The sequence below is a fragment of the Myiozetetes cayanensis genome, unplaced genomic scaffold (assembly GCF_022539395.1).
Source record: "Myiozetetes cayanensis isolate MyiCay16 unplaced genomic scaffold, myiCay2020 scf19, whole genome shotgun sequence".
Taxonomy (NCBI): domain Eukaryota; kingdom Metazoa; phylum Chordata; class Aves; order Passeriformes; family Tyrannidae; genus Myiozetetes; species Myiozetetes cayanensis.
In genome coordinates this window covers 7,703,941-7,720,536 of record NW_026087400.1, presented here as the reverse complement: position 1 = coordinate 7,720,536, position 16,596 = coordinate 7,703,941, and the positions used below count along the sequence as shown (strand labels likewise).

General features: G+C 43.0%; 1 protein-coding gene across 1 annotated transcript; it reads left to right on the top strand.

Annotated features, from left to right (window-relative positions):
- Nucleotides 1-411: 411 nt before the first annotated feature.
- On the top strand, nt 412-8,082 carry PCK1 (phosphoenolpyruvate carboxykinase 1). The gene is made up of 10 exons (XM_050313740.1): nt 412-579; nt 760-1,034; nt 2,408-2,589; nt 3,205-3,408; nt 3,733-3,920; nt 4,867-5,029; nt 5,150-5,374; nt 5,471-5,602; nt 6,307-6,402; nt 7,003-8,082. The coding sequence occupies exons 2-10, from the start codon at nt 811-813 to the stop codon at nt 7,455-7,457; spliced, it is 1,869 nt and encodes a 622-aa protein (XP_050169697.1). The 5' UTR covers nt 412-579; nt 760-810; the 3' UTR covers nt 7,458-8,082.
- The last annotated feature ends 8,514 nt before the right edge of the window (nt 8,083-16,596 follow it).

Below are 16,596 nucleotides of genomic sequence, written 5' to 3'. Positions count from 1 at the left end.
GATCAGGCAGTGTTCCCAAGGTGAGTAAACACTCCTTGGACGAGCCTCCACTTCACAGCCAACTAGTGAGCATCTGCCTGCAAAATGTGCCAACTGCACTTTGCCTCCGTGCGTGACCTTTGTGTTCCTGCTTCCAGAAACTCTTTGTACCCGACCTTTCCCACACACCGAGAAGTTGTGACGTTTTTGATTTGAAAGCCAAACTGGATCAAAGTTTGGTTAAACTGCTAAATTTTGTAACTGCTTCAAAACAGCAAACCCAGGGGCGAAGAACCTCCGCTTCCAGCATTCATTAATCAAGTCTGTTAAATGATTACCTCGTCAGGGCTGCTTTGTTGACAACTCTGCATGATGACAATGTCAGTGGCACTGTCCCAAGACACATCCAGTGGTGATGTAAAGGGCAAGCCCCCTCACCTCAACTAGTGGGATGGACACTACCACACAGAATATTTAAGGCAGGAGGATGCGTCCTTGGAAAGCAGCGATTGCAAGAGCGCTCCAAGGCAAGGGAGACACCGCTCAACTGAAAGGGACAGCAAAACCCTCTCTGACATCCAACTCCACCCTGCATAGACAGTAAGTAGAATGGCCTCTATTTTTTCCACCTTGACGTTACCCATTAGTCAGATTCCCCATCTTGATTTTAAAGCTCAGTCAAGTCCATTACAAATTCTACATTTGTGTTAAACCTTGTTATGAGGGCTTTGTGACACTGGTTAGAGCGTGTGCTAACACACCCAATATATTTGATTTTAGATTGTGATCAGTATTTCAAAGCCGTCAACAAGATCCACTACAGCTTCAATAATGCCCCCCCAGTTGAAAGGCGAGATGAATGTCATGCCCAAGGTTGTCCAGGGGGATTTGGAGAGCCTGCCTCCAGAAGCGAGGGATTTCATCGAAACTAACGCCAAGCTGTGCCAGCCTGAGAACATCCACATCTGCGATGGCTCGGAGGAGGAAAACAAAAAAATTCTGGACATCATGGTAGAACAAGGCATGATCAAGAAGCTGAGCAAGTATGAGAACTGGTGAGTAGCCTAAACTAAGTCAGGCATCATCTCAGAATTGTAAAATGCATTTCCTATCCTGTTTACTTTAAAAACTCCTTATAAGTCTTCAGTATTTGCCTGCCATGAACATTTTGGCACTGTAGCTTACACAGGTGAAATAATCAGGAAAAGCAAATTTTTTCCTCCAAAAATTAACATAGAGCATATTATTCAATTGGACTACCAACTGTACATTGTCTCTATTGATTAGTTACATCAGGGAACTGAAATAATGTCATGAGAATTACGTAACTAATCATTAGCAATGGCTAAATATTATTTAGCAAATCTTCTTTTGAAGAATTCTACTATTTTAGTCAATTAGTTTATTCATCACATACTTTTTTGCAGCATTCAAATAGGTCTGTGGGTGTTCAAATATTATTCAGTACAGGCATTATTCATATCATGCCGATGCGCTTTGACTCTAATGTATTCAGCAAATACTTTTTTCAAATATTTCATCATTTCTCCCAACTAACTGAACATGAAAGGAGAATATTAACAACAAGTACGTACTCAGGAATTACGTGCCGATCAAGAGATCTTCATGGAAGAAATCTGCAAAGACTTTTTAATAACTAAGTGCAGGAATTTGGCAATCTGTTTGCAGACTATTTGGGAGAGAAAAGGGCAAGATTCACCAGATAAATTATTCATTGTTAATTATATGCTTAGCTGTAGTGATGATGGTTATGACAGCCCAACTAGAACATTTTTATGCTCTTGGAAAATTTTGATGCACAGAGGTGAAAATGTAAGACAATCCACTCTATTGTAAATAGATGGCAAATATTCTTTAGAGGGGGAAAAGAATCCCTTTTAATGAACTCCTTCACTTTTAATGATCATGCTTATACTCAGTGTTTCCTTTGTGATGCCTCCTAACTTGAAGGACTACGCCAACCCACTAAGCAGGGTTCTGATCCCACTGGCACTTACACCAACACTTAAAGTACTTTGCTTGGCATCCACTTAGGTTGAGGCATCATTTTGTGGTCCCCATACAAAATAACTTCACACTGATGAGAATGAGAATTAAATAAAATTAACTTTTCCCTGAAAGTTAGTAACAGAGAGTAAGGCTGAGATGAGAGGCAAAGGAGGATTAACATGTAATCAGAATTTCCTAGGCCATATAACTTGTTATTCCTACTTGAAAGTCTTAAAACAATATGTATGAGAGGATGTATCTGACTGATTTTTGAGACTGGCTGTCACACTGGCTCTGTTACTTTCAGTATTGCTTTACAAAGCATTGTAGCCCTTTGTGCTAAACTGGTCCTGTGGAAGGGTAAAAAGTGTTACATCAACAATTTAAGTCTGATTTCCTGGGTGTTGGTGAATTGCAGCTGGTTGGCTCTCACTGATCCAAGAGATGTGGCAAGAGTTGAGAGCAAAACTGTCATCATCACTCAGGAACAGAGAGATACCACTCCGATGCCTAAAACTGGCACCAGCCAGCTGGGTCGCTGGATGTCTGAGGAAGATTTTGAGAAAGCCTTCAACACCAGGTTCCCAGGCTGCATGAAAGGTGGGCAAGAAAAAGACGAATAACACTGAATTTCTAGGATTGCAGAGACACTTACAACTATTACTAGTTACTGTAATCTTTAAAGAATGATTTTAGCTGAATATTTATGTTTATACCCTCCATAATCACCTTGCTGGTTTCATGCAGATCTTTATCATAGACCCAAATGCCAGGGCAAGGATAGTCCTCTGTCTCTTTCCAATATTCTTTGCTTCCTAAAGAGGGGCAAAGTCAGGTATGAAAATTTGGCTGACTTTATTCAGAAAGTCACACAGCAATTAAGCAGCAGATAGGAAGTGAGAAGAGAATGAGGGACCCCCTATCCCCAGCAATAATTTCAGGTTCAGCAATTTACACCAGCAGAGAACTTGGCCTCCACCCACCTTTACTCCTAACCAGACAATCTTCCTAAACTGCTGCTTTCAGCATTTAAGATAAAAAGTCTTGCTACACAATTAGACAAACAGAAAGCTACAGCTCTTTAAACATCATCAGAAGTACTGACAAGACAAACATCTTTTGAAGGAGTGAGAGGCAACCTCTATGTTAATAAAGATTATCACAAGAGTTCCTTGTTTTGCTCTTTGCCACATCTTGCTACTCCTCGTTTTCCAGGACGTACCATGTATGTCATCCCCTTCAGCATGGGGCCCATTGGGTCTCCTTTGTCCAAGATCGGGATCGAGCTGACAGATTCACCATATGTAGTGGCCAGCATGAGGATCATGACCCGGATGGGAACAGATGTTTTGAAAGCCCTGGGCAACGGGGAGTTTGTGAAATGCCTTCACTCGGTTGGATGTCCTCTACCACTGAAAGGTAAGAGCCATTAAAAACTGTCACCCCTGGAAATTCCCAAGGTGTGTTTTAGAGCTGACTGCGTGTCCTCAGCACATGGGAGACCCTCACCATCGAACAAGATCAGGCTGGTTTGTGCAGCAGCACTAGGTTCAAAACCCAATTAAAGGAACCAAAGCTCACTGAGAGTTTCAGGGAGGGGAGATTATTATCCCTAGTGCTTACTGGGGATTTCCTTTGAAGCATCTGGTAGGGGTTGCTGTCAGAGGCCCGACGCTGATGAAACAACAGCGTGATCAGGCATGGAAATTGCTGCATTCATGAGTACAACATTCTGTTCTGCAGAACCATTAATCAACAACTGGCCGTGCAACCCGGAGCTAACGCTGATTGCTCATCTCCCGGATCGCAGGGAGATCATTTCATTTGGCAGCGGCTACGGAGGAAACTCCTTGCTGGGGAAGAAATGCTTTGCTCTCCGGATCGCCAGCAGACTCGCCAAAGAGGAGGGCTGGCTCGCTGAGCACATGCTGGTAAGAGCCACTAAATCACGAAAGTTTGAACAGCACTTAAACCCTAAATTAGCTCCACACAAATACATCACATCTCGCTGTGAAATAAGTCTCATCTGGGTAGTCCTGTAACGTTAGATATGAGTCTATCACATGCCAGGCTTAGGAGGGATAGAAAACTGCTTGCAAGGCCAAATGCTAGACATTTTAAAATAGTACCTGCAGTATCATAAACCAAGAAAGATTTGGAACTTCTGCCAGTGGCTTCTTGTGGGTAAACCCATGTACTTGAGCAGAATCTAAACATCATCACTGGACATCCACAAGTCTAATAGCAAAAGATTTATACAAGTTTTCAAAATTGTCTTTCATATTGTAAAGAAGTCTGTGTGCTCAAAAACCTGCAAGTATCAGATTTTCTAAATTAGTTCTGCCATGTACCCTTCCTGCTTTTACTTTCTGCTGTCATTTAAACCATTCTCTAGCATAAAATACCACTGAAAAAAAGAATTTCAAAATCTATACGAGAACAGTCTCAGAAAAAATATCTGTGGACTCAGAGAAGAGCAGAAGTGTCAGTGCACAAAGGGCACACTTCATTCCACTTGTGCAGCCAAAAGAATATTGCCTATTTTTCATCTGTCTCAGCAGAGAAACACAGCTATTTGTGGTCTGTGTATCTTTAATCAGCAAAATAAAGATAAATGTTTGAAGTATATACATTCCTAACATTTTTTAAAAAGTGTAAGAACTCCTTACAGATATTCTAACGGCAAAAAGAGAAGATACTTTGATTTAAAAAGAGTAGTTTGAGTTATTTATCAACTATATTATGTGGTGCTTCTTCTGCAGGAACAAATTTGTGTAATTAAATATTTTATCATTACCACTTGCTGGGAGACAACTTTCAAAATGAAAAGTGCAAGAAAAAAGACTGTGTTTAACAGTTGCATTAATTTTTCAATAGATCCTGGGAATTACCAATCCAGAAGGTAAAAAGAAGTATTTTGCTGCAGCATTCCCTAGTGCATGCGGAAAAACTAACTTGGCCATGATGAACCCAACCCTGCCGGGGTGGAAAATCGAGTGTGTGGGTGATGATATTGCCTGGATGAAATTTGATGAGCAAGGTATGGAAATTAATTTGGAATGTTTTACAGGTTGCTTTTAGGTGCAGTAGGACATGCTACAAAACTCTGGGTAAGATTAAATCAGTATGATTGACTTATATTTTGTCATTTCACTTCCAGGCAACCTAAGGGCAATCAATCCAGAAAATGGCTTTTTTGGTGTCGCCCCTGGAACCTCAGTCAAAACAAACCCCAATGCTATCAAAACCATATTCAAGAACACCATCTTTACCAACGTAGCAGAAACCAGTGATGGAGGTGTCTACTGGGAAGGCATTGATGAGCCATTGCCACCTGGAGTAACAGTGACTTCATGGAAGAACAAGGATTGGACCCCAGATAACGGTAACCTGGCCATTGCCACGGTCTCTCTTGGCTTCCTCTGCTGAATTCAAGTTAATTCTGCCATTATGACCTTTTTATTTATTGTGTTCTGTGCAGGGGAACCTTGTGCTCATCCCAACTCGAGGTTCTGCTCTCCAGCCAAGCAGTGCCCCATCATGGACCCTGCGTGGGAGTCACCTGAAGGTGTGCCCATCGAAGGGATCATATTTGGAGGCCGCAGACCTGCTGGTAAGAGATGCAGCAGCCGCATTTCAAAGCTGAAGTGCTGACCACAGAAGGGTTGAGACCCAACTGGACATAGACACAGCTTTTGTCCAACTTCTCCGTGTTGGCCTTTGGCACATGTGCTTCCAGCCCCTGATATTTCAATGCCTGAGTTGTTTGTTGTTAACACAGAGCAGGTAATAATAATAAAGGGCTGGAGAGACATCAGGACCCACCAAGCTGGGTAATAGACACATAGAAAATTGCTATACTGGTCCCAGTTTGCCTGTGGTTTAACTAGTTCAGATAGGAAGTGGTTAGAGAAATGGACCAGTTTTAGATGGTTTACAGAAAAGGAAGTAAAATAAATTGTTCTGTTAAAGGTCACCTGACTTTGTAAAAGAAACAGAAGTAATGCTAGGTCTGAGTCTAATATCATGACCACAGGACCAGATTCTATTTTCACTAAAATCTGCTGGAGGTTCTGATGTCCCAGATATTTCACACTGAGCAACTAAACATGGATGTGTTCAGTAATCAGTAGGCAGTTTTGAAAACATTGATATAAACTTCTTTGCTGTAGGAGAGCAGGAAATGAACTGATTAAAAAACAGGAAAAATAGAATACATTATCCAGTAACATGTATTCAGCAGTATCTCAGGTAGCAAAACCTGTTATAAAAATGTTTCTGGACCTCTAATTACCAAAGTGATTTTGCTCTTTACAGGTGTGCCTCTTGTATATGAGGCCTTTAACTGGAAGCATGGAGTATTTGTAGGAGCAGCTATGAGATCTGAAGCAACAGCAGCTGCTGAGCACAAAGGTAAATCAAAATTTAATCTGCCTACCTGTATTAAAAGCAGTACCCTCTGGAGTGCCTACTCTGTCCTCCCCCCTTGCTCTTTCACATTTCAGTCTTGGCAGCTAATTTTGCAACCTGTGCATTTTCACAATAGAAAATATTTGTACTGGAATTAAAAGCCAAATTCTCTGTAAAAGTCAAATTAAGCAAAATAATCCCTTAGGTGGCAAGCACACAGAACAGGATGTAGGCACAGGGTTGCCAGAAGCCTTGATAGAGAGTTCTTGTTACAGTCTGGGATAAATAAACTTAAGTTTTCTCTTCTGCTAGAGCTCAACATAAATACACCAGTGATGAAAGCCAGCTCTTGAGGATCTTCATTTAAGCTGCTTGACCTGAGATTTGAGAAATTTAATTTGCACTGATTACAAAAATTAATTTAATTTGTACTCTTTTCTGTACATCAAGGATAATGCCTGTATTGTTTCTTAAAGCTCTCTGGTTCAGTGCAGGAGGGTGGTGAAGGGACTGTGGGTATTAAACCCTGGGGTGATCTGACTCTGTGCTTAAGGGAATAAATGGCACATTCCTTCTAATGTTCTCCATTTGTGTTTTGAACAGGCAAAATCATTATGCACGATCCATTTGCCATGAGGCCTTTCTTTGGCTACAACTTTGGCAAGTACTTGGCCCACTGGCTGAGCATGGCACAGCGTCCAGCTGCAAAACTGCCACGGATCTTTCATGTCAACTGGTTCCGGAAAGACAGCCAAGGGAAATTCCTGTGGCCTGGCTTCGGGGAGAATTCCCGTGTGCTGGAGTGGATGTTCAACAGAATTGAAGGGAAAGCCTCTGCCAAACCAACTGCCATAGGTTACATCCCTACTGACAGTGCTTTGAACCTGAAGGGTTTGAAAGATGTCAACTTGACCGAACTGTTTGATATCTCAAAAGAGTTCTGGGAAAAGGAGGTAGAAGAAATCAAACAATACTTTGAAGTGCAAGTTAATGCTGACCTTCCCTATGAAATAGAAAGGGAATTGCTTGCCTTAGAGATGAGGATAAAACAGCTGTAAGCGGATAAAAACTACAATTATTTATCAATTCACACATACTAAGACAGGGCAAACACATTTTACCGAATCACCACGAAGCGTAACAGCACACTGATGGGCAGGGGGTTATAATGAAAGTAGGTCATAGCTTAGTTAGAATATAGGTACAGACATTCTAGAAGTAACTCCAGACCTAATGATTTATAACTGCATCGGTTGTTGTGAATAGGTGAGCAGCTGTGGGAATGGACGTGCACAGGGTCTTCAAACCCCTGATCTGTCACTTGCATGCACATAGAGCCATGATGTGTGTAAATTATTTGCCTAGTTCTGCATATACAATCCAAACCCATGCAGCCTTCCAATTGTAGCACATTGTTTCCATCATAGAAACCTCAGGAGTCTCAGACTTTACAGAAAAGAAAGAGAAAATTAGATGCTGTATATATGTATTGCCTAAACATATTTCATGGCTTAAATATTTTTTAGAAAAATGAAGTTGTAACTTCTATCAGAGTGAAAGATGACTTTATATTACTAATGCATATTTAAGATATTGCTATTATATATTACTCATGTTCCTGTGATTTCCAGATGTTTTGAATGGCTTGTTCTTAAACTATAAAATAAATGTTTATACAAAATATGATCTCATTTCCAGTATTCTTGCTCTTCATAAACTACATGCATATAAATTGAACCTCCTGTCAATACCACAGCACAGGGAGAAATTCACATGTGGAAGTTAGATGTTGACTAGAGTTGATCTGCTACGCCTAAGCCAACTAGTTAAAGCCACATGCTGTCTTTGCAACTTTAATTTAAGCCAAAGGAATGATCCAGAAATTATGATACCAGCTGTGAGCAGTCATCCAGCTGGTGACGTACTCTCCATAACTGGGCATTGTTAGTTACTTCAGGCATTTATAAAATAAACTACCCTCTAGGAAAGTCCCATAACAGGACCTTGCTCATTTGTTAAAGTCATAGGATTTGTCTCTGTTCCACAGCACCTTGGCTTTTGCAAGAGTAACTAGTGCAGCTGTTGAAGTAAAGACAGTTTGAGAAGAGTTTTTTGGATTTGTTGAGATGCCTAAAGCCTTAGAGCTCAACGAAAATCAGGGTAGGAGCCTGTGCTGGCTGCCTTGTAGATCCAAGACACTAAAACCATCCCATGTTCTCCCAATTAAAGGTGTCATTTATGTGCTTCCCACATCCCTGGCAGGTATCCTGCTTTTTCACTTTGAATGCTTGATCTCCCAAAACATAAGGCAAATATTTGCTTAGCAAAAAGAAAACCACTTACAAGCCTTTTTACAGACCCCACTTCCTTGCAAAGTAAACACTACCAAGGTTGGTCAACAGATGCCCTTCAAGGTTTGCTAGGAGAGGTCACATAGTCTGAAAAGGCTCTGACTACCTCCTGACTCCATGTTTAAGACTGAACACAAATATTATCAATTCTAAAATGAATAATTCAGTGCAAGTCAATACGTAGGACACACAAAGAGCAGACAATAGAAAACTGTGACAAAAATGCAGGAGAGTGGATCAACCTCTGTAGAGATGATCATCAGCTGCTGTTCAAAAACCACATCTGCACAGATGCAGGTCTCCTTTAGGGTCATCTATAGCATGCGTACTGTTGAGTGGGTGCCAAATTAAAGAAAATTAAGACGGAAGACAGCAAATAAGTCAGAAGAAGTGAGCCAAGGGAGTCTGGAATATGCACTCCTCAGATTCAAAGACTACTATCAAGTGTATAAGATAAAGTTGTTAATGAAGTAATTCTATAAGCAGTTGATGAAAAACTTGGGCCATTCCCAACTCATATGACAGTATTGGACTGATATTTGGGTAAGTCCAAAGAAGAACAAGATCTAAGAAAACTGTCATGCTAATATCAGAGAGTTAGGGCCAGTTACAGTCTCAGAGTTTCCTATGGGGCCCAGGAAAGGATCCCTGAGAAGTGCAAATGTGTTCCAAGCACAGTTTGAAATGCTGCCCAGGGGATGTACAGAAGCTCGGGGCTTTCCAGAGCTCTCTGAGCAGCTCCAGGGTGCTGTTCTGCCTTCTCCAGCACAGCCAGGCTCTGACAACTGTTCCAAAGAAACGACTTGTACTTCCTGCCAGGGGAATCTGTGCCAGAGGCCCAAGCCCAGCAGGCATATGGACACGGGAAAACCAAGTGACACTTGTCCCATAAAGTGCTGCTCCATGAGGAGAAAGGAACCATCAATGTGATCTTACAGCACACATCCAGCAGGATTTTATAAGGTGCCAACTGTCTTGAGAACATCAGACCCAGCCCAAAACACTGGATTTCATATTCTTACTAAACCATTGCTTTCTCCTCCTCCCCCAAGAGACTGGGGAGCTTGCCTTTCCTTGACCACCCCAGCCCCTGGGTTTCCCTCTGGGAATTCTTTCCATGTAAGGTCACACAACTCATGGACAGTGCCTATCACGAGCTCTTCTGGCAAAAATATTTAAACCATTTGTGGTTCTCCCACTCTGCACATTTTAACCACATGCACCTTTTCAAACACTGCTCAGAGACCGACGGGGACGCAAATCATTCCGGAAACCAGAAAATGGGGGGGGGGAACCTGCTGTACTGTTAGAAATGAGAACAAGAAAATGACTTTTTGCGTGAGTCATTCAACAGCTCCTTTGTATGTAAATATATCCTCAACCCATCAGCATCTATGGGGAGTACAATTTACATTTTGAATGATCAAAATGTTTAGTATTGGCAGAGAAAATGTTTAAAAAGAGAGAAGGCGGTGGTTTAAAATTTAGAAACTTAGTCAGCCATGCCAGATTATGATCTCAACTTCGCTCCCTCCAACAAATACTATGCTCCATAAAAACAAAATGCTTTTAAATTGAAATTTGGAAGTTCCCCTGATTTTCAAAAGAAAGAGGGGAAGGCAACAAATGCAATAAATTTCAACAAATTAGTAGAGAAATATAAAACTTGGCCTATTAAATGTGATTCAGGGAAGGGAAGCACAGGCAAGACTAACACATGAAGTGCACAGAGCCATAACATTTGCAACAGCTGTGTTATGAAATGCACTTGGTATTCTGGGAAGTGAGAAACAAAATACTTTGTTAAAACACTTGTGGATGTATCAGTGGCTGAAAAGGAGAGAGACAAAATTAAAATCACAGTTTAACCATTAATGCTATTGAGGATACAATCTCTGGTACCTTGTTTGTGCCATCAAGACAACATTGTGATGGATGCATCACATCCAAGGAAGACTGTGCTCAACTCCCTTAGATTTAGCTCATTCTCTCGGCCAAAAAATCTGTCCTCAGTGCCAAGTACTCCTATCAGCACAGATAAATCCACAGAGCTCAGACCTAGACCTTGATCCTATCCTTGCACAGGTTGAGAAGCCTCCAAGCCCGATGCCAACCTTTGGACTAATTTCTCATGTTTCAAGGTCAAGTTTTGACTGTGTTTTGTCTTGTTCCTTCAAATCCCTTTCTCAGATGTCAGTCTCAGTAGTAATTAGCTTGAGTACATAAGATATCCACACACCTGTATTCTGTCAACATGATGAAGGTTAAGCCAAATAAATAAATAAAACTGGAAAGCAACATCGAGCTTGCTGCAGAATTCTCGTTGGAGTAAAGTGAGACCCAACCTCAAACCTCTCACAGTTCTGTCATGATAGGGCTATTTTCAGGAAAAGAAGTAAAATTCAGAGAAATGGCATTTGTGCTCTGGGAAATGCTGTTTTCCAAAAACCTTGGCTACCATAGTAACATGATTTATTCCATACTTGCAGCAGTATAGTCAGTCAGCTCCCTAACTGAAAGACAATTATCATGACTAGAGATGTACCTGGCTGGAAGACAATGGAAATGCCACTTATGGATGGCAAAGCAAAGTGCTCCAAATTCCAAATTAGTAACCATTAGTGGTGATCACGGAGGACATTTCTGGCAGTGGTTTAACCTCACCACTACAAAAGGGCAAGTTGGTCAAATGAGTGTTGGCAAACCCCACTCACCGAGATTCCAAGCTACATCCTGCCCCATCTGTGAGTCCATATGCAAAACAGCAAGGTGGGAAAAGCGAGAAAGGAAAAAACCAAATTGCTGTTGTATGCCTTTACTGTGTTCTGCAGCCACCAGGGATACAACTTTACCAGAGATGGATTTTGTGAGCAAATTGCAAAAATCCACACATATTACTATGCAGAATTCAGGCTGTGTCTGATTCTTGCAAACACAAATATTGTTATGGTGCCTTTTCTGTAACAGGCCATGCAAAGACCTCTGAGCTGTCCCTACCCAGCATGAAGGACTTTATGCTGCCCTCATTGCCCTCAGTGACATTGGTCACCTTGGAATTTTATTGCTTCTCCTCACACTGGTGCCATTGGATTCCATGGCTTTTCTCCAGCCTAAGCTTGACCAGATGTAGGTTCTGAAATTATTTGTCTTCAGCTTTCCTTCAAGCCTCATAGGCTTCTAGTAGAACTGTTTCTAATACACATCCCAGAAATGTTCTTTGTATCTTCTTTGGCAATGTCAGATACTAGCCATTGGAAAAGAGAAAAAACATCTGCTTTAATCCTCCCAAAGGAACATATCAAAGTTTTTGTGCTGTTTTTTACACAGCCTTGAGGCCTTTTATTCAGCTAAAAAAATCCCTTTGTAAACTGCTGCGTTTCATTTTTTTGGTTGTTGTTCTTTTTTTTTTTGAACCAAGCAACTAGTTTTTGTTCTTTTTCTTGTAAAGCATCACAACATTATTTCCCAGGTTGAGATGGCCAAGGAATGGTCCTTCCCAGAAATTTGATCCCGATAAACAGCTGTTCTCCAGAACAAACTAAGCTCATCCTCCACGGAAAATATCTTCTGGGCTTACAGTAAATAGATCTTACCCCTGCTTTGTATGGATTTGAGGGCTTTAAACTAATCTGAACTCTTCCTCCTTCCCAACTCATCAGTGAATTCCTAGGAAGGGGCTGTCACCATGGAGGAGGCTGGCACAGCGATGGCGTGTGCGTACAAATGCCATCTCAGCTATGAATGTGAAGAGCACAACAAACCCTCCTCTTACCCACCGGAAACCATCACTATATTTGTCTTCCTGAACAGATGAGAAACTTCCCATGGCGTTCTGGAGCTCCAGATCCTGAGAGCAGCTATGAATAGTGGCTTTAAATTTAACTGAGGCTGGAAAGAGAGTGAAACCTAAAGCTACAGGATGCTGCCAGTTCAGCTGGCTGGGAAGCCAATAGAGCCTGGTTTGCAGGGGGCATGGAGATAAAATTCCCACCCACAGGGTGAACATCACCACCAGTGTCCAGTAACACTGCAGAAATGGGCTGAGTTTGCACCATCTGGCACCACTGAGTGGTACAACTCCCCCAGGAGTCATTCCTGCTGGCAGAAACCAGAAAGGTGGTAAGATCCAAGTGAAGTTTCTGGAGGTGACAGTGCATTGCACTGACCTTCACTGAGCAATTTGACTCACTTGTTCCTGTAGCTCACACGAGTATGCCCAGGCTAAGGCAAGAGTGCCTGAACTTTTGCTCCCCCTCAGTCACTGGATTGCCTTGATGCTAAATAGCAACTCCATGGAGAGCCACATGGCGGGGACAGTGGAGCTGGATGGCAGAGCTCCCACTGGCTTTGGTGGTGAGAAGAAGAATCTGTGGGGTTTTTGATGGGGTTTGGTTTTGTACTTTTGGTCCGGTTTTGCCTTTCAAAGGGACACTACCAACAGTTATTTGAAGCTTCAGAGGTAGCCAGTAGAAAAAAACAAACAAACAAAAAAAACAACCAACAAAAAACCCCAAAACAAACCCATCCAACTATAAACTTAACTGGGAGAGTGGTTGGGAAAGGGAGGGGGAGGCTGTTTGAGAGCTGCAGGTGGACTGGTGGTCTTAGAACACAAAAACAATGGCCTTCTGACACTAGTAAGTACAAACAGGCCTCGGATTCCGTGGAGTTTTCTTGGTCTTTATTCCATAAAGACAGAAATCTGGCTCTGTTTCATCATAGTTATCTACACTCCAGCACCCTTCCACCCTTGAAGGAGATTAGTAGTGATAATGCATCTGCTACCTGCCCCAGCAATAACAGATCTATGTGGAGAAGATTACAAGAAATTGTTTGGACTTCTGCCCAGTCCTAGAAGTCCCACCAACCATTTCCAAAAGTCCCATCAGTTTTTATGGCTTGTCTCTCAAGAAGGCTGCTGAAACCTACATGAAGGAGAGACTTTAAAAAGATTTTTGCAGACATTTATTTCTGGCCAAATTATGATTGCTTGGAGGAAAAAGAAGCCACCATACAAATCTTGTTAGAGACTTCAGCAGGAACTCACAAACCCATGCAGAACAGAGATAAGCTAAAAAAAGCAATAGCATCCAGGAAGGGAAGACAGACCAGCCAGCCAAATGCAACTCTAATTCCAACCCGTGACAGACCCCTGGGGCAGCTCCAAAGCCACTTAGCACAAGCGTGGAGCTGGGCCAGGAGGAGTCGCTGGCACCAGAAGAGCAGCTTTAGCAAGTCCAGACTGATTTACTGAGCGGGACAGAGTTGGACAGGCTCGGTACCCCCAGTCCCACAAACACACCGCCCCCCACCTCCAAAACTTCCAGGTGAGACAGCTGCAGGGACAGCGTGATCCCTGAGCTCCCGCGCGGCAGAGCGCGCGCCGTGTGCGTGCGGAGGGAGGCCGAGTAACAGCACATCTGTTAACGGCACAAAAACACGCTGGCAGTGCTCAGTGTGGCTTGGCAGGGGAACCTGGATCAGCCGTCTGCAGTCCAAGGTCTAAAGGGCAACCTGCCTTCTGAGACGCCTGCGGCTTCAAGGAATTGTGTCCTGGAGCGGGTTCAGTGCCTCGGCAGCACACCGGGCCCCCGGCACAGGCACTGTGTGCCACGCAGGAGGAGAATCTCCCGGGGAAACCAGGGGAAGAAACCCAACACCCAAGCACAGGGCATCTCCAGAGGCTGAAGGCTAATCCCTGTCCCTCCAGTGGACCTCACCAGCTGGGCTGCTCTGCCAGCACAGGCGGAGTACATGGCACACCAGCACAGGATTACCAGGCACTGGGACTATTTACCACAGCAAGGACTGGAAAGTGCTTTCTTTTCAGCAATACAGTGCATAGAGCTGCCAGGAAGGTGACTGTACTGATTAGTCTTGTGCAGGGCTGTGGGACTGCTGACAACTGTCTGGCCTGGAGGTCCCCAAGCAGCACTGCTCAGTGCTGTAGGAGGAAGGTAAAGGAGGGGGACCAGATGGTTGCTAGCAATGACAGCTAGAAAACTCCCTGCAGGCTGTCTCAAACTGCTGCTGTATCTCCAAACAAGCAGCTCTCACGTATAGCTATACCCTTAGACAGTAGAAGGTGGAAGCTTCTGTTCCAGTTGCTGGAGAGCAGGTCCCAGCCTCCTGGTCCAGGTGAATTCATTTGCTGGATGCTGTCCCTGCTGCAGGCACAGCAGGAAAGCCAGGGAGGGCATCAGCTCCCAGGACATTTGTAATGGTGCTGGTCTTTTTGAACTATGAATCTGTACAGAGACCATGCTGCACCCTAAATGTCACTGCTAGGCAGCAGGAAAGTCATGAATCTTCAGCAGTCTTCCCAACATCATGCTTTTAAAGCATAAAATGAATATACATTGGAAGAAACACTACAGCTGCGACTGCCTTGGTGAAGCCATTAACAAATGCAGTGTAACATGTCCAAGTGCAGTCAGCCCTGTCAGGGGGCTGCCAGGTCTTTCTCCCATCCTTCTTCTCCCCCTGTTGCTCTGCTTATTGTTTGCCTCATTGTTAATCCCACCTAATTTAAAAATAGGAAATTGATTTCTTATGTATCCATTACAAACCAAATCATTTCTTTATTACAGCAAGGATAATATTTCATAAGCAAGTCATGGAAAATTAAAACCATGCCTGTTGCTTTGATGAAATAATGGAGAAAAGCGCTGGAGGGGAAGGCACAGACAGCTGGGGGCTGTCATGCAACCAGTGGTGCAAGTTAACTCTTTGCTGGCACCCAGGGCTCCCACTGCTGCCAGTTCTCCTCCCCCAGACTTCTGCTTGTAGTGCTAAGCACTCCCTTATCACTAAACCTCCAAAGCACCTAAGAGCAGGAGTGCAATCCCTCTGTACGAAGTAGGTCAATGATGGGGGATTTAAACTGAAGGGGAACCACATTTACCTGGAGAAATACTCAGCACACATCGCACACAGGTTATGTCAGCACAGCAGGCACCAGATCTACCACTAGTTAGCAGTGTAGTGTGACTTGGGGTAGGTTATAAATTAAAACAAAATCCACTGTGTGCATTGCTGAGGATTTATGGACTGTTCTATGAACCTCCCTGTGGAGCAGACAGGACATGGGTCCTCTGAAAAGTAATCCAGATAAGTACTGCAGCTCGAGGACATTGCAACATCCAACCCAAAGTTCATTGGCTACTTCATTAACATGTTGATCTGTAGGAATTACAGCCAAAAACACCCTCTGCAATTTCACCCATCAGAAGCAAAAGAGTGAGCTATCACTGCAGAATTCTTTTCATAAGTTATATGGATACATCTATAGATGATACAAGTGCCATTTCTGAGGACAAAGAGCAAAGCTGTCACAACAGACCACAAGCAGACAGACTGCATGAGAATAAAGGGTACAGCAGAAGAGATGGTTGCAGAGCAGTAATTCATGTCTAGCCTGTTCATCCCTCTGAGCAAGAAACTATTTGCTTTCTCTTCTTTGGGATAAGAGTCTCCCATTTTGGAAAAAAAGCCCCCATTTTACATTATCTTGCATGTCTGTGTTACTCTCAAAGCCTGCCATAGAATCATTTAGGTCAGAAAAGACCTTTAAGATCATCAGGTTCCCATAGCTCAGGGACTTGCTGATCTTCCTGGAAGTTAGGGACAGAGAGATTAACATACTAAAGTAATTCTTACACCAGGTAACAGGTCTGGAAACAGCCACCTCACCTGATCCTGCCCCAGCTCTGGGAGGAGCCCAGCCAGGCAGCACCAGGTATTTACCTGTTCAGTGCAAAGAGCTTCCTAACCAGTAAGCCAAAGAAAGTCCTCTGAAAACTCTTTATGGTCCTTTTGTGCTGATGATTCTCAGAATGGAAAAACA

Coding starts and splice junctions, on each gene's coding strand:
- PCK1 (XM_050313740.1), top strand. CDS start 811: ATGCCCCCCCAGTTGAAAGGCGAGATGAATGTCATGCCCAAGGTTGTC. Junction 5,375..5,470: donor GGATTGGACCCCAGATAACG/GTAACCTGGCCA, acceptor TGTTCTGTGCAG/GGGAACCTTGTGCTCATCCC. Junction 6,403..7,002: donor AGCAGCTGCTGAGCACAAAG/GTAAATCAAAAT, acceptor TGTTTTGAACAG/GCAAAATCATTATGCACGAT.